The sequence below is a fragment of the Mesoplodon bidens genome (genome assembly GCF_964165515.1).
Source record: "Mesoplodon bidens genome assembly, chromosome: 10".
Lineage (NCBI taxonomy): Eukaryota > Metazoa > Chordata > Mammalia > Artiodactyla > Ziphiidae > Mesoplodon > Mesoplodon bidens.
This window is the reverse complement of record NC_138172.1, coordinates 13,203,389-13,225,493: the sequence shown is the minus strand read 5'-3', so window position 1 is coordinate 13,225,493 and position 22,105 is coordinate 13,203,389. Positions and strand designations below refer to the sequence as shown.

The window sequence follows — 22,105 nt, the reverse complement described above, 5'->3', positions numbered from 1 at the left end:
GAAGACTGTCTTACCCAACGTGGAGTTAATTCCCCCCTATTCCATTTGCTGAGTATTTGTAATTTAATGGAGGGAAATATATGGAGATCGGAAATACGGTCTTGCCTGTAATTCTATTATAGCAGTTGGGAAAACGTATTCAGACCTATACTAAAAAAAAATGTAATAAAGATCTCACCTGAATATTTCATTTTTGGTTGTTATTTCTGTTTCTTGACATTGTTTACAGCAAAGAGACGTACACTAAAAAAATTTAAGAGAAAATTAGTGGGGAAAATGCTCCCAAGGTGTTGATCCCTCTGATTATCATATTTTCCTTCCAAACCATTCAACAACATAGTTTTAAAGATGGGACAAGAAAAACACAATCTGAGATCTAACACATATTCACTCACAAAACTTATGACCTTCTAGGATAGAGAAATAGTGATATGTATATATATATATATATATATATATATATATATAAAACCATACATGGTTCATGTAGAAATCAAGTGTTCAAAGTCTGAATGAAGATCACATAAAGGTTATCTATGAGGAATGCAAAAGAATTCAAGTTTCTGTCTTATGATCCCAAATGAAATATATATATAAAATAATCCTTTAAAATATTTTTAATGCAAACCATGACGGACAACAACTAGTTCTCTAATTCCATGACCACATGAATGGACCCTACACATAGTTCTGTTCTCCTAACAGTGCCCCCTCGCTCTCTAGACTGACTGAACATGGGCATCCAAACATATTCACTTTACTCACTTTATTCATAATGTCTAGTTCACAGCGAAGTCGTTGGATCGCACTACCAATTTTAAGGAGCTGAATTCTTAATACATCATCAATAGGAAGACAAGCAGCTACTCTGTAAGAAAAATCTTAAAGACATGGTGGGTTTTTCAAGCTTTAAACTTAGGAAAGCGTTAAGTATCAGGATAGCTTATGAACACGGTAACATCCTTTTGAAATAAACTCTTCTCTACCGGGTTCCCAAAGAACACATTGCACACAATTAATTATAAACAGTACTGCAGTATACCAGCTCTCAAGTATATATACTCTTAGGAGGTTCTACAATGTAACTTCTTTTCCCATACTTGTTTTTGTAAATGTAATCTTTTCAATTAAACATGAAATCAAACCCATGTTAGGATAAGTCACTTATTTGCTACGAGACTAGAAGAACAGCTAAACGACCTAATTGACAGATGTGTAAGTAAGGTAATAAGTCCTGGTACTGCAGTCACTTTCAGTGGCACCTTGAAGACCAGGGAAAGGAGAGTATTTACACTTGGTGTTTTTGGATGCAAACCATTTATTGCAACTTGAACTTTTCATGAAAACCTTGCCTAAAACAGGAGTGCTCAGAGAATTTAAGACCTTTGCTACTATTAACTAAAAAATAATTTGTTTGTAATTGCTCAGAGCAAAAGAAGTGGGTATGCTTTTCAGAATACTAATTAAAAAAAATTTTTTTTGTTTCATTTTCATTAAACAGAAAACATACAAAAAAATTTCTTTCAGTAAGGCATCACTGGTCACAGGAAGGAAACTGATTTTTCATACCTATTGGATTTGAAGGAAGAGAATCCTCTTTCAGATTTTCATCCCATTCGTGTAGCTGTCTCTTGATTCTCTCCATTAAGGTTTCCTTGTTTTGTTTGAAACAAAAGTAGCCATAATAAGGTTCACAGACTTTTTACACTTTACCGGCAGCTTGTCAACTCAATAAACCTAATATATTAGCAGCAATTTAAGTCATCACTACCTAGTAAAATTCCGAGTTTAAATGTCTGTTTTCTTAGGCAGATTCGACGGAAGACCCAGCTTTGCACAGCATTAGGCTGGCTTTCCAGGCTTCTCCCACGCTCTGGCTATCTCCGAGGCCTCCTCTTCCCTTTTCTAGGAAGCCTTTTCTGTCGGTCCCTGTAAGCTGCACCCACACTTGCTACCTACACACCTTCCTTGGCACTAACTACATAAGATGCTCACTGTGTTTTCACCAGTGGACGCAAAAACCACTCTTGTCTATTGTGTGTCTGTAATGGCTCAAAAGCTGCTGAAGGGCAGACGGAACTGTAGTTTCCTTTAGTGTTGCCCGTGTGGGAAGTGCTAACAACCTATGGGTTTAGTTTGCCCAGGGCTCCACATCTGTGGGCGGGCCGATTCCCTAAGCGAAAGGCTAACATTTGTTGAATGTCTACGACATCCCAAAGACAATAACCACCATTATCCCCATTTTATAGATAATCAAGTTTTGCCCCACACCACAGGAAAAGTAACAGAAATCAGGCTTTGAACACAGTCTTTGTGTCTAAAAGCCAGATTCTCTGAACTATTCCAGTTAGTCTCTTGATGAATTTTTCAAGTTGCCTAATAAAAAAATCTGAAAAAAACCATTGGTGGATACATCAGTTAGTACACTAGGGATCAGGAAATTGAAGTTAATACACTTGTTTAGGAAAAAACCAAAACATTGTTGAAGGATTCTTTATTTTTCCTAAATGTAACCAGCCCTTGACTCAGCAAACTTTCAAATACTTAATAAACCCTAAAATGCCTCAATATCTTGTCCTGAAGCTGCAAGTCTATCCAGCAGTATGATTCCTGCCTGTTCCACTTAAATGTAATGAATGGCATTAGTTCCAAAACTTAAACCCCACTGGGTATGAAAGCCTATTTTGTTCTAATGACCCTCAATTATGCCATGGCTTCTCCCAGGAGCACAAAGTTCAAGGTAAGTTACTTACAGCATCATATAAGGAATACAGCCAGCGAGGCCATGAAGTCAAATTTGCACAATGAAACTTTCTCTGAAAACAGAAAAAAAAAAAGTCACTTAAAAAATACCACAGAATCAAGATCTTATAGTAGAAAGAAACACATTTAAAAAATGATCCTGGCCCAGGAAGACTTTCTAATTTCAAAAAGATGGAAAAGCTTGCAGATAATCCCATAATAGACGATTATCTATTTATATTTGACAATGATGTTTTTGAATTCCTGCAGCAGTTCAATGTTGCAAAGACCCAATAATTAAGATGTCTGTCCTCAGAGTATATATTCAATGCAATACCACTGAGATTGGAACTTAAGAAGTATAAAGTTCATCTGAAAGAACAGATGTGTAAAAACCACCAAGAAAATCTGGAAAGGGAAGTGTTCTACAGGACACGAAAACAGGATTGAAAGGATGCACTGCAGTTGTAAGCAACATAACCATCTCTCAACAATAGTTAAATACAATAGACTACTTTGACACCAAAGAATGTATACAATATAAAGAACGAGCACATTCTCTTAATAAACAAAACCTACATATGTACACACACATATTTGTAATTCTGTACACAAGCTGTCAATTGACAAGAGGGCATGACACGTGAAACTGGGTGGGAAAGGGGTACGGGAGACCAGAAAGAACTACCAGAGTGGAACAAGAAAGGCAAGATAACCTTTAACAAAATAAAAGGGAAATCCTACGCTTGCACCTGCAAGACCAAGTGAGTGGGTGCGAGATGGGGAACGTGGGTACACGGCACATGCAGAGAGGACTTGGGGTCTTAGCTGATGGTCGTACACTAACCAACGCACTGCAGAGCTCACCCCCTACTCCCCCCCACAGTCTTACTCTAGCGCTATTAGAAGAAGGCTAGGCACCAAGATGAGGCAGTAATGTTGCTCTTCTGTGACGGTCACAAATGGGAACTTTCACCGTCAGGGGCCCGGATGCTGAAGATAAGGTCTAGAGTTCACACGAGGGGTGTGTGGTTTGGAGCTGCCTCTCAAGAGGATGTGATACTTGCTTACGAATAAATCAAACTGCTACGTGGATGAGGACAGACTTGCCCTCAAAGGCTCGTGGGCTACAGCTCAAACCAATGGATTCTTATTAAAGAAGAATTTGGGGCTCAATATAATTCTTATGTTTGAAGCTACCCAAAGATGGTCTGGGGCCTGGCCTCTGAGCACATGCTCAGGTAGTGATTTAAGCCTGAGGAGTCCGATCAAAACCTAACGCTAAGAAGAATTTTTGTGAGTCCAGTTACAGAATAAAAATGCTAACAGCCCATCAGGTAACTGAATATTCAGTAATAGTAACGGCAACCACTTTACATGTCTTAAAAGATTTTGATAAGATTGGCAGTATTATCACCCCAATTTAAAGGTAAGGAAACAGGCACGGAAGGATGCTTGCTCAAGGTCACAGCTGGTAAATGGGGGTTGGCTAGGATGTGCATTCAGGGGGTCTGACTCCAACCGTTACTTATTCAACAAATATTTTGAGCACCTAGGATGTACCTGACATTTTTATGCATTTGGTGTATACCAATGTTTAAAAGCACAGCAAAAGAATAAACTCATTGCCCTGTGGAGCTTACATTTTAGTGGGGAGAAGCTTACTTTCTAGAGGGGTACTTAGCATTACGAAATGACAAAGATCCAATGAACTTTCAGTTTGATGACTGACACACTCTGAATTCAGTCATTAATATGTACTTTAAACATCAAAATGATCACTTTTGTGATACAAAAGCAAGTAATTTGACACCCACAGAAAGATAAAAAAATTATTTATATATAAACATTACTTCTCACTATAATATACAGTGAATAGGATATGAAGGGCAAGGCACCATCAGGGTCAGCGTCATGACCATCCGGTCTGCCTCTACCAGGCTTTGTGAATGTGAACCAGCTGCAGCCTCAGGTCTCTGTTCCCTACTTTTCAACGTGAAGTGGCCTCTAAAATTCTTTATCAGGATTACCCTGACAGATTCTACAGTTGTATTTACAAATCAATTAAATATACGTACTACAACCTTAATATTACACCCTTTAGAAAGTCAAGTGTACAAACTGAAGAGAAGTAAACCAGAAGAGATCAGCTAGCTTTTACTGAACTGCCAAAATTTAAGCCACTTCAATATCCTCAAATTTAAGAGTTCCATTTAGATTCCTGGCACAATAGGAAAGGCCCGACTTATATCTGGGTAATACGGATGGTAAGTCCCAGCAATTTATGGGCATTCTTCAAGTCTATCAACACCATGATTCACTTCCTAAAAGGGCTATACTTCAAGAAAATTTTAATACTAGCCAAAAAGTTAGGTGCTTGAAAGTGACCAATGACTCATTCTCCAACGAAGTAGTATTCGCTCCAGGAATAGGACTTACTCCTGAAAGCAGGCAGAAAGGCCCTTCAAATGACTGTCTGTTACGTGGAGGTAATCCATCACATTTTTTCCATTTTTAAGCCTCATAATATAGCTTCGGCTTTGCCTCCCAACAATGTAGAATGTTCAAAAAATGTCAAACTCGGGCTTCCCTGGTGGCGCAGTGGTTGAGGGTCCGCCTGCCGATGCAGGGGACGCGGGTTCGTGCCCCGGTCCGGGGGGACCCCACGTGCCGCGGAGCGGCTGGGCCCGTGGGCCATGGCCGCTGGGCCTGCGCGTCCGGAGCCTGTGCTCCGCAATGGGAGAGGCCACAGCAGTGAGAGGCCCGCGTACAGCAAAAAAAAAAAAAAAAAAAAAAAAATGTCAAACTCCACTTAAATGGTTCTTTGAAGTGCAATGAAATTGGAAGAGTAATGTGAAAGGCTAAGTGTGAATAGTAAAATGTTACCACTGGTTTACATAGTGACCAAAGGTTGTCGTTTGTTGTATTAAGACCTATCACAATCAGCAATGTAAATGATAAAAACAATTTATCCAAATAATTCAAGCTTTTGAATTTTTGAAACAAGTTTCTGTTTCCTTCCTTCCTTCATCAAATCCTACTTGCTTATAAGAACTGGAATGGAATGGCGAGCTTTTTCTTGATCCCGAGGCTTATAAGCTCATAATGGCAGATGGACAACTATAAGCTTAAGGTGTATGCCAGGGAAATCACTACTCTGGTTTGAGGAAGTCCCTGAATACACACAGCCACGATTCCAAGACTTTTCTTCTCTTTACGATAAAAATAGACAACAAATATCATTGCTCCTTCTGCTACTATTATTATCCTGGAACAAGGCAACAACAGATTCTAATGTTCACATGCAAAAATTAAGAAGTAATAGGAGCCAAACAAACCTTAAAAGGAGAAGAGCAGTGGGGGGTTTTACTGCTCATAGTTTTACTTACAAAACTATAAACTGTCGACAGTTACAGCCGTGTCCTGGTGAGGCATAAACAAACTGATCACAGAGCAGAAGAAAAATAAAATAAAAAACATGAATCTGGTCTATACTAAGGCAGCATCTCAGTGAGGGAAAATATGACCCTCTCAGAAAACGGTCACAGGACAACCAGGAGCCACCTGGAAAAAGGAGCACTGAAATCATACCAGGATCAACTACACTTGGATCAAAGCTTACATTCTGGTCATAAAAGACAATGAAATCAGAAGTAAAAGATTACATGTTTTACTGTTCTTAAAGAATGAAGACTCCTTTGCACAGGGAAGTATTTCTAGTTATGACTCAGAATATGGAAGTATTAAAAAAAAGATAAATTCAACTATGTATGATAGCACACCAAAAACAAAGTTAAAAGACAAAATAAAATGACAAACTAAAGGAAATGTTTGGAACTCATTAATCACAGACAAAAGGATAAGCTTCCTAATGTGTAAAGAACTCCTAGCAATCAATGAAGGGCAAAGACTGTGAAGACAATACCAACCAAAGGAAATATGAATTGCTCTAAAACACAACATGCCACACATCTCACTCATATTCAGAGAAATTCAAATTAAACCTCCAACAAGATACTGTATTTCACTTATCAGATCAGCAAAAATTAAGCTGGATACTCGAAAGCCTTGGTGAAACACTGACAATCAGGACACAGATAGGAACAACCTTCTTAATAAGGTACTTTGAAAACACCTATCAACATTACAAGTGCAGTCGCCCTGACATCCAATAATCCCACTTCTCAAAATCTGCCCTGTATATTCACCTGTATGAAAGGTCATTTGTACACAGCACTTAGTGCAGGTGTGTCATCCAGAGGGGACTGGTTACATAAATTATAGTGCATCCATACAGAGAATACTGTGCAGCTTTCAAAAGAAGGAAGCAGTGCTCCAAAAACAAATACAGAAGAATCTCCTACACTCTTAGGAGAGAAAAAGGTGCAGGACAGTATGGATCCTTTTACATAAGAAAAAGGAAAGAAGTTAGAATATTTATCTGTATTTTCATAAGGAAACTTGGGCTTAGCTGCTCCGTGGCATGTGGGATCTTCCCAGACCAGGGCTCAAACCCGTGTCCCCTGCGTTGGCAGGCGGATTCTTAACCACTGCGCCACCAGGGAAGCCCATCCACATTTGATTTTTTATACTTCATACTCAACTCTTTTTCTGATTAACATAGAGGGCTTTACGAATCAACAAGTAGACAGATAGTCTGGGCAAGCAGGGGGTGTACTTAGAAACACTCACATTGTACTCCAAGTAGGTGAAACAACACTTTCCTCTCTTTCAGGGAATCCCACTACAGTAAACCCAGTGAAGAGAGAAAGGCACTGTGATAAGAAAGGAAATAAGTAAACATGAGTTTCCAAGATCGAATCACTGAATGAGGAAGGTTTCCAGATAGAAGTGGGTTTGGAAGAGCGCTTCCTGATAATACTGGCCTAACTCCTTAATCATTAGGGGCATCTTCTCCAATGTTCCCTTGTCAGGATGGAAGATAACAGAAGTGTAAATAATTTTGTCATTTGGATTTTTTAGTTTTCAATGGCAAATGTTAAGAGAGGTGTGCGCACAGTTTCAAGGTTAACTGAATACATGTCAGGAAGGCTACACTCCACTCCTAGACCCTTTAAGTATCTTTTCTGGTGGAAAAGTGTGTGGCAACCCGATTACTGCGAGTTGGCTTAAGAATCAACTAAGCATCTCCCAGTTCTGGCCCCGTGAACCATTTCTCAGACACAAAGACAAAGACGCACAAGTCAGATGTAAATAAACTCTGCAGAGAGGGCTGACCCGAGCCCCAGATCTGCCTGAAGACAAGCGCTGTGACGCAAGTTAGTGTCTGGCTATGGGTGCAATAGGACGACCCACTGAGACGGGACCAGGGCCAGTGGAGTTCCCACCGGGGTCACCTGCCATCCCTTCCCTCTGCTCCACTCCACATTTTGATGCTGGCAGAATGGCTGTAAGTGGTCTCTCTAAAGTAGAACAGAGATTGTAGGGCACCTGGAGTCCAAAATAGATCAGCTAGCAATTTTTCTCGGCCTAGTGATCTAGATCCAAATTTCAGAACCTAAGAAACTCTACCCAAAGTTTAAGCAAGGGAACCCCTTGAATGATCTGAAAAATACACGGGATGAGACATTTCTATCTCTGAAAACCTTTTATGTCTCTCTCATGCCTTAGCACCTTTTGTTTAGTTCTTGGCAACTCTGAATATGAAGATAACTGAGGGCTAATGTTTGAGAGTCCAGAATTACTGGAGAAATAAGACAACAGGGAAAGGTCAAAAGATCTGGTTCCAAACAAAAATGTGCTTCCTTGGCCTTTGCACATGTGTCCTTCCTTGCTGTCGTTGAGCCAGTGACAACCCAGCTGCAAAGGCCTAATTCTGAATTCAACGTGAACATGTGGAGGTGCTTTAACCACAGAATAGGAAGAGTTTAATCAGTAATTCACACAAAAATTACATGTAAAAAGTTTTATCTGCCTAACCCACGTTCAGGTTTAAGGTTTAAGGTGGCAAGGACCTGCAAAGAGAACACGGAACTAGTCGCCCAGAGCACTGAAGTCAGGAATTAACTCCAATCACTCTCACTCTTAGCTTAGAGCTGTGCTAAGAGTTAACTTAAGATTATAAGCGGTTAAGAGTTTTTAACAAAAATCTTGGTGTGGAAGAGCTATTATATAAATCAAAATACTTCCTACCTCCTGAAAACTTATCCAGTGACTGAACTACACAGCTGTGTAAATACTGAGAGGCTGTGGAGGTGCACACCCTGATGCGGTTACCCCACCAAAGAACCACATCTCAGCACCACCCAGTGCCAGACACACTGTTAGGCACTAAATGACTCCACGCGTTCCAAAGCCGCTCCACGGAGCCACGTTACCAACGGAGCTGTCCTCCACACACTTACTTCAGCAGTTACACTGAAAATGACTATGACAGCAAAACCTTCCACTGTTCTACTGCTAAAATAAACAAGAGTAAAAGGATATTTAAAGTGCCTGTATCAAGTCTGAAAATACAAGTATTGCACAGCTACACAAAAGCTCCTGTAAACTTATGGCAGTATCAATATTCTGAAACCTTCAAAAATTTTAGTGTCAAAACCTGGGAAACTTTAAGCTGTCTAATTAAACTTTCCCATCAGAATCTCCTTAGAAACACGAATTAAACCACAGTATATCATGACACAGACTGGTCAGCTGAAACACAAAATAACGAGACCAAGGCGCCTACAGAAAGCCGGTCACAAGCCTGCTGCCCGTCAGCCACCCATCCTGCACAAAGCTCTCTCTGGAAACCGGATGACTTCTACTGCAAGACCACTAAAAGTGGAGGTACAGTGACTAGTGTATGAGACCCTCTTATGAATAATATATGCTAATCACATCCAATTAGGATCCGATGCTAATCTACATCAAAATTAAAAACCACTATTGTACATGACAAAGAGTAAAGGATGATGAGCACAGGATTTTTCAGGTTACTATGAAAACTGTCTTTCCATATTTTTAAAAGATAAATCTCAAAAAGCCAACTGATTCTAAATTTAGGAACTAGTAAATTTTTTCCTTTAGGTAGAAATCATAAATATTAGGTATTTTATATTCATAACTGATACATCTCACAAATGCATACAAACAAGCTTCATCAGTATTTTTTCTAAGAGAAAGAATGATCTAGCCAAAAGGATATACACAGGAATTAATGCCCCAACAGGCAATACTTTTAAAGAGCACCTAGTCTCAAGCCAATTTTTGTGATGTCAACAGTGTTGTACAAAAAGAGCAAAAAAAATCTTCCTTTCAGAAGTCCAGAAGGAGGCAGACGCGCTTCACTCCTGTGCACTCTCCCAAACGCTTTTTCTGAGGTAAAGCGTTTTATGACTCAAGAGCCCAGCATCTCATCTGACCACAGTCTAATAAGAGACTCCTGCAGAACTTAACACCACGAGTTATGAATTAATACATAACTTACAGGCACAATAGCTGGAATACCTCACAGTATGGTAACATTTTACTACTGTTGCAAACTGCTTTTACATAAACAGCTGCCTATGAAATTTTTAGAAGCTCCAGCATGATCAAACGCGGCTACAGTATTGTCCAGAAGGAGTCTGGGGAAGGAAATCATGAGAGTGGTTTGTGTTTGTTTCTTAAACAGGAAAAAAGCGACCTGTCTTTGTTTTATTGAAGAGGCATAAAAAATAAGTTTCTCACCTTCTGGTATTTCTGCCACCATTTAAATGAACACTGGTCTTCCGATGAGACAGGTTTTGAAGGAACTATCTGGCACTTATTGAGGGATTCTAACTGAACTGCAGACATGGTTGAAGGCAACACACACTCAGGAAGAATTTGCACTTTAGCTTGCTGGATTCTGAAATAAAGAGAACCAGGCATGTTGTTCATTTTTTAGATAATCTTAACTCCAACTATTAAGTTTCTAAACATTATGGGTAATTTTAAATACTAAGAGTTTCACAGTCTTCTTTCTTAAACGTATTCATCAAATGCTCTTATGATACAAGAAATTTTCAAAAAATACTATATTTCATAAATCATACCAAAGTTAAAACCAAAGGTAACCTAAGATTTTTTATCTCACTGTGGAATGGAAATGGAGATTTTTACATTTCAGATAGCCTATAAATGAAACAAAGTTTAAAAAATCAATATACAACCAAGCCCTATGCCTACCTTGATAACTTCTAAATTAATTCCTCAGATGTGATTAGACACCCCGCCCCTCCCCTCGCCCCGTCTCTTTACATTGCCCGACTCTTACAACTATGCCTTCTCATAAATCACCGAACCTGAGGAGTCGGTAGAGAAAGGAAGAGAAATCAAGAACCCATTTACATGGATAAGATTAGATAAGACTAAAGAATTACATGTAGCCTTATTTCTATGTGCATTCCTTTTCTCATTCCTCAGCATTTACCCTGAATATGCAAAGAATCACAATATCCATCATATTATCTTTTTTCACTTTAAAAATTATTTCAACTCTCGTGACAGTAAAGTCATCATTCTAGAATGCTACTTGAGAGTATCATAATTGCAAACATCTCATCATGAATTAATGCCAAGAGGAAGGTTGTACCTCCGAACCATTGTCTTATGAGCCATTTTATCTCCTAGCATACCTTTTCAAATGCAGAAGGTATCAACATATCCAAACGCTGGAACAAAACACTGTCAGACTGATGAAGTCAAATATATTACAAAATAATTACAAAAATATTACAAGTCTCTGCTTCACTATTAATCATGCTTAGGAATTCTAAAGTGGTCTTTCATTGTAACCACTGTCTCAACCCACAAAAACTTATGATACTTTGATACTTCTTCTGATTTATTAAGTGAAAATAGCTAAATGTGTCTGAAAATATGTAGCTTTAATTTAACGATAATATTAGACTCACTCCACTAACTTCAATTCCTTCCTGCAAGCTCAAATTTATGTCTACATGACTCTGGAAAACGGTAAAATAAATTTGACTATGTTCAAACTACGTTCTAATGTTCTTATGTTATCAGAGCTCATTAAAAACAAAAGTAACTGAATAAGAATTATGTTTTACCCACCTAGTATGTAAGATTTTATTATGATAAAAACATTAATGCTACTGAAAAATCAGCTTAGTGATCGTATTAATCATTAGTCTGTACACAGGCTGTCTGAATTGCCTCACAGGCTTAAGCACTGCTCTCTCTTCCCTTTGTGAAGCCCGCCCAGGGTCTGCTGCACACAGCTGCTTCTTCTCCCAGCAGCTGAGTTTTGGTTGTAACATAAACTAGTTTTATTTCTTCCTGACCTGTTTATGGCAGTTGTTTTGTGATTACAGTTGCATAATTTACATAAATATTTTTTTGAAGTGCAAGTTTTCTTTTAAATTTTATTTTATTCAAGTACAGTTGATTTACAATGTTGTGTTAATTTCTGATGTACCGTAAAGTGGTTCAGTTATATACACACACACACAGACGCACACACACACACACACACAAACGTGTGTGTGTGTGCACATCTCTGTGTGTGCATATTCTTTTTCATATTCTTTTCCATTATGGTTATCACAGGATACTGAATATAGTTCCCTGGGCTATACAGTAGAATCCTGTTGTTTGACAAGCTATATAAATATTATAGCAACTGATAAAATATAAGTACAGAATTAAAACTGCTTCAATGAATATTAGGTTGAGCCAAATAAATGCTTTCAAATTAGGTTCAGACAATTCTAATGGTAAGAAAAAAAGCACACAAATCTGCAAGGCTTCTGGTGCTCAGCCAGCCTTGTGAGTATCTTCAGAACCTCTCTTTGAAGAAAAACTACAGGTATAAACTGCAGGTAGATGATGCACAATGAAAGCTGTTAATGCAAGAAAGACTAGTGCCATCTCTAATCTGCAGACCCAATTCGAAGAAAGTATCCTGTCTTTCCATCAAACATAAAATGAATGAAGGGACATTTATATATTTTAAGTTCAAATAAAATGTTTAAGATATATATATGTAAATTTTTATGACTTCTATTTTTTTTTTTTTTTTTTCTTTTTGTGGTATGCGGGCCTCTCACTGTTGTGGCCTCTCCCGTTGCGGAGCACAGGCTCCGGACGCTCAGGCCCAGCGGCCACGGCTCACAGGCCCAGCCGCTCCGCGGCATATGGGATCCTCCCAGACCGGGGCACGAACCCGTATCCCCTGCATCGGCAGGCGGACTCTCAACCACTGCGCCACCAGGGAGGCCCCGACTTCTATTTTTAATTAACCCTTTTCACTAAAAATTATTCATCTCAATTATGACAGGTAAGAGAGCTTCTTTTGTAATTCCAAATAGAGTATTAATCTCCTTTTCCTCTCTACATGTAAGAAATACTGAGGAACTCCTGAAGAGTCCTACGGTGATTCAATGATACACTTCCATTTTTTTTAAATTAATTTTTCAAATAAATTTCCATGTGCTCAGAAGATGCCACAGAAATAAAGACTCACTCTGGAAAAGTAGCAGTATGCTTTTTACATATGAAGAGTCATTTATGTGGAAGACAAATGACTATTACCTGGTACTGCATTACTAAAGAAAAGGAAACTGGCCTGAGGTGCAAATGTGAGATGGAGGAATTCAAGTTTAGTGGGAAGTGCACTGGTTTGGAAGTCAGGGATGTAGAACCAGCCAGCTGGTGCCTGTTAGTTGTATGGCCTTAGGCAAATTACTTACCTCTCTAGCACTTCGTTTCCTTATTTGAAAAAAGAGGAGCTCCCACTAGATTATCTCCATAGTTTCTTCTGTTTCACCATTTCCAGTGAAGGTAGTGACAGGACCAGAAGGACAGTGGAGACAGAGGATTCTCACTCCGTGGAGGTCTTTTAAATTAAGACAGACTCACTTTTGTGAGAGGCTGTGTTAGTGGGTCTCAGGGATACTACAGAGAATGGGCCCTTTCCCAGTCCCGTCTGGCCCTATCGGTTTCACGCTCATCTCTACTAGAGTCAAAGGTATATCCCTTGACTTGCTTTCACAGTTAAGGGTCTATTGCCATCTTGTGTTCAAACTAGTTGTCCACAATCACAAGTCACTGATGTCGACAGTCTCAGAAGTATACTTTTCCCCAAGTCAATCTGCCATTATGGTTTCTGGAATACAGTATTTATTCACAAATACTCAAAATTTTATAAGCATGAGGATAGGAAGTACTTTAAAAATGGAACTGTTAGTAAAATCCACAGCAACAAAACAGCTTGCCAGCTGTCTCAATGCAGAGCCCTCGGGAGACACTCTTTCATTCATTCACGTAACACTGATGGTCCTAAATGCAGAACACATAGAAGTCTCAGCCACTGTCCTGAGCAGCTCGCCTCTTGAGGGAGACACACACAACCCTACAATGACAGTACACTGTGTTCAGTGCTCGGAGGGTTTGTGCAGCGAATGCTCTGGGTGGGGGTCACCAGGGGGGTAGCACTAACCCCCCTGAGGGCTCTGGCACCCTACCCCTCCTTCTTCCATGCTCTCTCAAGCTCCAAAGGGTGGCTGACCCCTCAATATTTTCACAGTTCGATAATATTTATGAATGCCCACTACGTGAACAGAACAGACACAAAGTTACTGCCCACAGGCAGCTCATATTCTTTTTTAAATCTTTAAAGATCCCTCTGAGTGTCCATGTGTTCGGAAGACGTTACCTGTGCAACACAGAGACCTGACAAGATTTTCAACCGTGGCTACAGATAAGAGACCAATTCACTAGGGCTGGGGGGACCCAAGAATCTGTTTCTAAGACTTCACTGGTGATTCACTGGTGATTCTTAGGTACCATAGTTAAGAACCACTCCTATGAAAGGAAACGTGCAGTGTTGAGGACAATATGCTGTGTGGTTTTTTGGGGAGGTTTGCTTGTTTGTTTGTTTTAAGAGCAAAGGTGAACTGCCTTTTTAAAAATGAGGTATTCCTTAAATTTGTGAAAAACCCTATGAGAGCCATGCCAGAATAGTTAACTGCTAAAACAGAACACACTGAGAATTTCTAAACTGTGTACGGCACAGAGATGGCAAGTGCTTCCTAGTCACTTCTTCAGTATATGACCCGTTACAGGTGAGAGCACATTCACGGTGGAGATGGGCACTCCGTGTAAACGCCCCTCCACAGCCCAGAAGGAGCAGGCGGCAGGCTGACCGCCATGGCTCCCCAAGCACAGGAATGCCACACACAGCTTGCCAGGCTCTGACCTCCCACCCTTTTCAATCTGAAGGGAGGTCTTCAACCCCAAAGAAGCCCTGCCCCACATGACACTGCCTGCAGGGTTTACATTACCGTTCCCAAACCTAAAGGGACATTAGAATCACCTAGAAACCATCAGAAACGATGCTGTGGCCACCCTCCCAGACTGATGGCTCTCTAGGGATGGGAGGGGAGGTTGGAACTCAAGCATCTATAGTTTTAAAAACTTCCCAGGGCATCTGATGCACAGCAAAGTTGGAAACCCCGAGGCTATACTTTCAAAGGGAAAAGAACAACTAGTTAAAAGTCACAAAATGTGAAGGGTCAGCAAAACAGAAAAAATATAAGAAAACCATTTCATTTTATGATGTTCAAGGAGCTTTAAGACAGATGGTGTTTCTTACCCGTCTGACTGTGTCCTGAGCTCAAGGACTTTGAATCTTTGTCTTCCGATTGCTTTCACTTTCACAATCTCAATTCCAAAATCCTGTTCTTCTCGATATGCGTATATCTCTGCTGTTGTTCCAAACTGTGCTTCCCTTTCCTGTACGTTACTTCCAAGGTAAATTTTAAAAAGGAAACAGTTTTGAACATTTAGTTTTCAGATATGCCAGGTTGACAAAAGCAATACACATGGGAAAACAATTTATAGCAATCTGCTCTCATTGCAAAGCTATTTAATTTTATGTATTTTAGAATCACACAGGGAACTGAGATACATAAAGAGGCTTCAGGAAGTACCATTAGAGCCCATTAGGAACAGAATAGATTGCTAGGCATTAAAAATGACCTATAGGACTGACAGGAGTTTAAACTCTCACTTCCCAAACCGAGCATTCTTTTTATTCAGCCGACCATCCTTTCTGCTGCTTATGGGCAGCACAGTACTGGGGGCCGGGCTGGAGGGGGACCTTCCTGTATGGATTTCCTGCCTCTACCACCGATTTCCTCTAGTTGTCATGGGATACTTGAAATTCAGCTTCAGTTTAGCACGGGTCTGTAAAAGGACAGCTTAGGAATTTTGAGACGGTGAAATAACTAGTTGCTCTTCTGTAAAAGTAATACTTTACATTACAATGTAAAGCCCTCTTTTTCTTTAAATAAAGATAGTTCTTGAAAATAAGATTCTAGAAATGTTTTTCATTAAATATTAATGATATAAAACCTTTCAAATACCAGAAAGTTCAAATGTGTGTGAAAGGTAAAGCCTAATTTAGATGGTAATGATCATACCAGAATACTCCAACTTGCACTTTCACACTTTTTATCCGAATGTTTTACTTTGCAACCTCATGCCATGTCCTGTACATGCAGAACAGTCATCAGTTTTGGCTTTAAAACCACCTCTCCTGGGACTGCATGAGAGAGTGTTAAGTCAGTTAGCGCTAGGATTTTACCTGTATGCAAGCACCGCAAAGGTTCTGTCCTTCTGAATTAAATTCCGCACCATACTGACTTCTTGGGGACTGAAAAGCTGAAGAGGTAAGGTCTGCCCGGGGATCAGGATCATCATCACCTGGGGCAGAACTGGAATCACCGGACAGCTGTCGTCATCGTGCAAAGTCCTGCCATGAAATTCCTCCATATCAGAGCCCAGATACTACAGAGGAACACACACAGGGTCAGTGTCATTACAGATATGGGACAAAAACGCAAGCTCAACAGACTGAACAGCAAATCAGCATAAGGAAACACACACAGAGGTTACAAATATTTAAATAATAAACTTGCTGTATCAGCTCCCACATGAAAATCTATTTTTGACTCTTAAAAGTAGAATTTCTAATTTCTTGTGAAGAATCTCTCACATACATAAAAATTCAAGAGCATTTTTTAAGTTCAAAATATTGGGTTGGCCAAAAGGTTCATTCGTTTTTTTTGTAAGATGGCTCTAGTAGCGCTTAGTTGTCTTCAACTCCACTCGAAACAATTCTGTCAGACTGTATCGTGACAGCTGTCATACCAGCGTGCATTTAAAAAAAAAAAAAACTGATCAAAATTGGTGAATTTTTGTGTATTCATTTAAATATTGAAGATGGAAGAAAAAAAGCAACATTTTCATCACAGTATGCTTTATTATTTTTAAGAAAGGTAAAAATGCAACTGAAACGCAAAAAAAAAAGATTTGTGCCATGTAGGGAGAAGATGCTGTGACTGAGCGAACGTTTCAAAAGTGGTCTGCGAAGTTTCGTGCTGGAGATTCCTCGCTGGACGATGCTCCAAGGTCGGGTAGACCAGTTGAAGTTGACAGCGATCAAATCGAGACAGTAATTGAGAACAATCAACATTATACCACGTGGGAGATAGCCGACATTCTCAAAATATCCAAATTAAGCACTGAAAACCATGTGCACCAGCTTGGTTATGTGAATCACTTTGATGTCTGGGTTCCACATAAGTTAAGGGAACAAAACCTTCTTGACCGTATATTCTCATGCGATTATCTACTGAAATGTAACAAAAATGTTCCGTTTTTAAAACAAATTGTGACAGGTGATGAAAAGTGGACACTGTACAATAATGCAGATGCAAGAGATCATGGGGCAAGCGATATGAACCACCACCAACCACACCAAAGGCCGCTTTCATCCAAAGAAGGTAATGCTGTGTATATGGTGGGATTGGAAGGGAGTCCTCTATTATGAGCTCTTTCTGGAAAAGCAAACGATTCATTCCAACAAGTACTGCTCCCAATTAGACCAACTGAAAGCAGAAGGCATCCGGAATTAGTCAACAGAAAATGCATAATCTTCCATCAGGATAACGCAAGACCGCATGTTTCTTTGATGACCAGGCAAAAACTGTTACAGCCTGGCTGGGAAGTTCTGACTCATCTGCTGTATTCACCATACATTGCGCCTTCGGATTTCCATTTATTTTGGTCTTTACAAAATTCTCTTAATGGAAAAATATTTTCAATTCCCTGGAAGACTGTAAAAGGCACTTGGAACAGTTCTTTGCTCAAAAAGATAAAAAGTTTTGGGAAGATGGAATCATGAAGTTGCCTAAAAAATGGCAGAAGGTAGTGGAACAACAGGGTGAACACCTTGTTCAATAAAGTTCTTGGTGAAAATGAAAAATGTCTTTTACTTTCACTTAAAAACCAAAGGCACTTTTTGGCCAACCTGATATTTGATTTTGACTAAGCTAGACATCTCTATGTCCAAAGAGCATAAATGACAAGTATAAAATGCTAGAATGTTAAATCACACCCTGGGACCCAGTGGTACAGAGAATAAGAAGTACTTTAGTAGCCCCATTACTAGCAAAGACGTAAGAAGGGCACCAATTCTTTAAAGAATTACAACTAGTAATAGACATGGTATCAAACTGCTTAAAAATTACAGCTTAAGACTGTTTATCTACTGTCAAGAGCCCACGTCCTCATCCACAACTTCTGGTGTGAGGTAATTTCCAGTAATGCTAAAAGCAGTCATTCGTTTTCAATTAACTTTCACCTACAGTTAAATGTATGTATTTATCATACTAGATCTGTTACAAAATTACATACTGTATGTGATGTCGGAAGACTAGTGTCAAAATTTATGATGTTTGGTTTCCTGGGTTCTTTGCTATCCTGGTCTTCAACTTCCATTTCAATTTCATCTTCTTCCTCATCCTCTGCTGTAAAAGTACAATATTATAAAGAAAAAGAAAAACAAACAAAAAACAGAGGCATGAACATGTAAAAGCTATGTTCCCTTTCAAATACATAATTCCTTCATGAGGATTCTGGGCCCATGAAAAGAGAGGTTCTTGTAAACACCACACACACTTGGGAATCTGGACAGTACTGTGAAGAGGCAGCTCGAGGGCTGGGGTCTAGGCTGGACTCTGCCACCAACAACTTTTTTTAGATCAATGTTTAATTTTAGAATAGTTTAAGACTTACAGAAAAGTCGCAAAGATAATAGAGAGTTCCTGCATACCTCACATCCATTTCCTGATAGCTAACGTCTTGTATTAGTGCGGTACATCTGTCATAACTAAGGAATCGGCATTGGCACATTACCGTTAACTAAACACATTTTATTTGGATTTCCTTAGTTTTTATCTAATATCCTTTTTCTCTTCCAGGACCCCATCCAGAACACCACATTACATTTAGTTGTCATGTCTCCTTAGCTTCCTCTGGGCTGGGCTGGTCTCTCAGACGTTCCTTGTTTCTGATGGCTTTGACAGTTTTGAGGACTACTGGTCAGGCATTTTTGTAGGATGTCCCTCAATTAGGATTTGTGTTTTGGGGAGGAAGCCTAGGGAGGTGAAGAGCCATGTTCACCATGTCCTGTCAAGGGTGCACACTGTCGATGTCACTTATAACTACTGAAGCTGACCCTGATCACCTGGATGAGGCAGTGCTAGCCAGATTTCTCCACCGGAAAGCTACTCTCCCCCTCCTTTCCACACTGTACTCTTTGTAAGCAAATCACTAGGGACAACTCACATCTGAGGAGCAGGGATTATGTTCCACCTCCTTGAAGGCGAACTACCTGCATAAATAATTTGAAATTCTTCTGCAGACGAGGTTTACCTCTTCTCCCTTGCTAGGAACTAATTCTGACACCTCAGACAATTCATCCCACCTGATTAAACCTTAGTTCCCTCATTTGGAAAATGACAGGCATGAACAAGAACAATCTCTAAAGTTCTTTCAAACGTTTAACTTTAAAGAGTTTCTGGAGAAGACAGGAGGGAAGGAAGGAAGGAAAGAAGGAAGGAGAGAGGGAGAGAAGGAAGGAAGCAAGCAAGCCCCCAAATAAACTTCTAAATGGATAAAATGTCTTTCCAAAATAGTTATTTTCCTCTGTGCATATCATTATTTAAATCAAACCACCTCCAGCTAGGTCCCTGACAAGAAAATATAAATGTTTTTCAACATGGCAATTGCCTTGGACTATCTATCAATTCTTATAAATTCCTTAGATATAAAGCTTTGTCAAAGAGAACAACATAATTATTTCAATTTAAATTCAAATGTTCAGTGGTTGAACACTTCATACAAAATTTTCCTAAGCACAAAGAAATTTCATTAAGAGACCGAGAGATAACAAAGAAAAATCTAAACTGATGACAAAAATATTCTGAATCTACTTCCTTGCATTCACAATTCTGACAGCATGGCTTTCACTAAGCATTTTGACACTTTATTGCTCTATTACACAGAGTTTAAAAGGTCAAATTTTAGCTTAAAGACTAGAATTCGTAATTTTAAAATTTACATTTTAACTGTTCCAACTTCCGTCTCTAAATGATTTCCTTACACAAAGTAGTCTCTCTCATGTATAGGGCAGAAACCCACTTCCCCCACTTGGCTGTTTATCTATTAATGTTTTGTTTGGTTGGGACAGATTCTTCGAATCTTAAAATATTAAGCTAGTTCCTTAGCATTTAAAGTGGATTACTCTTCAAAACAATTCATTCTACATGGATGTATGGACAATCCAATGTTTCTACAAATAAAACTCATGTATGATTTGCAAAAGCATGATTATCGTATTGACAATCTCTGAGCCCTTTCGCACCCAATTTTTTTTGACAAAACACACTGACTGTTGAGAGCTTCCAGGGTGAAGTGTGATGACTCATCTCATGCAGGAGCACCATGCGGATGCCAACAGAACATCAGATCAGCATCTTCCCTGACACACTGGCTTTGGCACAGACAGCGGGGCTGATGTCTCTGAAAAAACAGCTCAGCTCTTCAGTCAAGTTCAATTCAGCTAGGTTGCTTCCGGATCGACCACTGAGTCTGATCCTGATTTATTTCTCTGGAAAAGGTCCCTCCTATATGGAGGGCATGCCTTCAGTCTCTTCCTGTTCCAACCCACGCCACTCCCAGTGGGCAAATTAGTCTTCCAAGCACAGCTTCTCTTAGGTCTGAAACCCACAACTGTTTCTTTGCAACCCACGGAAGAAACCCCCAGTCTCACTGGCAAGAGAAGCAAGATTCCAGGCCTTATCTTCTGCAAGCCTATCCTAAATTATAGGCTTTTGGATGTCTCCAGTACACCCCACAGGGCTTTCCCCTAATCCGTTTCAGCCCTGAACAATCCCTCTGATGGAGGGTAAGAGCATTTGCTTAACTGGCCTAAATCAACGGCCTTCTGCTAGTTATATACTCAGGAGCCTCATATAGATGATAAACCTCCTCAGGTATCAGACTGTGTATCATACCTCTTTTCATCTCCAGGACACCTAACATACTTCCTGACACACAGTGAAGGGACTCAGCTAATAGTCTCAGTTTGGCTGATACACCTCTTGGAAAGCATCTCCTGTCTAGAGCATTCCACGACAGAACTATACAATTATTCCAGGTTTTTTTTGTACCCAGTATTCCAACGTAAGTCCAAAGTATAAATTTTCATAAAACATAAAAGAGAGAGAAAATATCACAGTCCTAAGTATCTCTAATTAAGCTTGTTCTACCATGTGTTTGAACTATGTGCCTAAGAACAGACCAAATACTGTCTTGGCCGTGAAGTGGTTAAGAGACACCAGCTATGCAGACAGACTCGGATAGGAGTCTTGGCCCTACAACTGTGTGACCTTACACCCTAATAATGCCAATCCATTTCTCACCCACCAAATCAGGATTAGAAAAGAAATGTGGAGAGGATTAAACGGAGAAACGCATACAAAGCGCTTATGGCAGGGACCGTGACGTGGTAAGCAGTTAATACATGGTAGCTGTCACCCTTATCAAAGGGAAGAAGTCGAGGAAAAGTCTGGGCTGCTGAGCTCTGTCCCAGTCCCCCTCTCTTCCCCCGACCCAGTTTCAGACCATTTCCTGGGAGCCAAGTTCTGGGCACATGGAGGATGGAGAGCACGGGATCCCTGCCTTTTGGGGGAGACGCCCTCCCCGCCCCCCAAACCCTCGTCCCCAACCCGGGGGACCGAGCCGCTGGGAGAAGCGCCGCTACTGGGTCCCTGGCCGGCGGCCCGATGCGCGGCCGCTTCCGGCGCGGCCCCGCCGGCTCCACAGCGCCCGCCCGCCTCCCCGGCCCCGCCGTACCGCTCACGGCTCGTGCCTCGCCCCCTCCCGCCGCCAGGGACCGGGCCCGGGCAGTTACCGGGCAGGAGCGGCAAGTGATTGCCCATGTTGTTCGCAGCGTCCTGCGGATCTCCCTCGCCGGCCATGTCTGTTTACCCGCAAAGGAGCTTGGGACAGGGCGGCGGCC

General features: G+C 40.4%; 1 protein-coding gene across 4 annotated transcripts in view; it reads right to left on the bottom strand.

Moving 5' to 3' along the window:
* CRBN (cereblon) overlaps positions 1–22,105 on the bottom strand; it is a 27,667-nt gene extending 5,562 nt beyond the window's left edge. For 3 of the 4 annotated variants that reach the window (XM_081247097.1, XM_081247096.1, XM_081247095.1), the window contains exons 1-9: positions 21,998–22,105; positions 18,436–18,548; positions 16,322–16,524; positions 15,329–15,478; positions 10,417–10,576; positions 2,754–2,816; positions 1,570–1,654; positions 766–881; positions 179–243 (exon numbers count right to left, since the gene is read on the bottom strand). In XM_081247097.1, coding sequence (XP_081103223.1) covers positions 179–243; positions 766–881; positions 1,570–1,654; positions 2,754–2,816; positions 10,417–10,576; positions 15,329–15,478; positions 16,322–16,524; positions 18,436–18,548; positions 21,998–22,064 — 1,022 coding nt within the window. In that variant the 5' untranslated portion in view covers positions 22,065–22,105. The remainder of the gene's footprint in view (positions 1–178; positions 244–765; positions 882–1,569; positions 1,655–2,753; positions 2,817–10,416; positions 10,577–15,328; positions 15,479–16,321; positions 16,525–18,435; positions 18,549–21,997) is intronic. The other variant, XM_081247098.1, reaches the window with a different exon arrangement.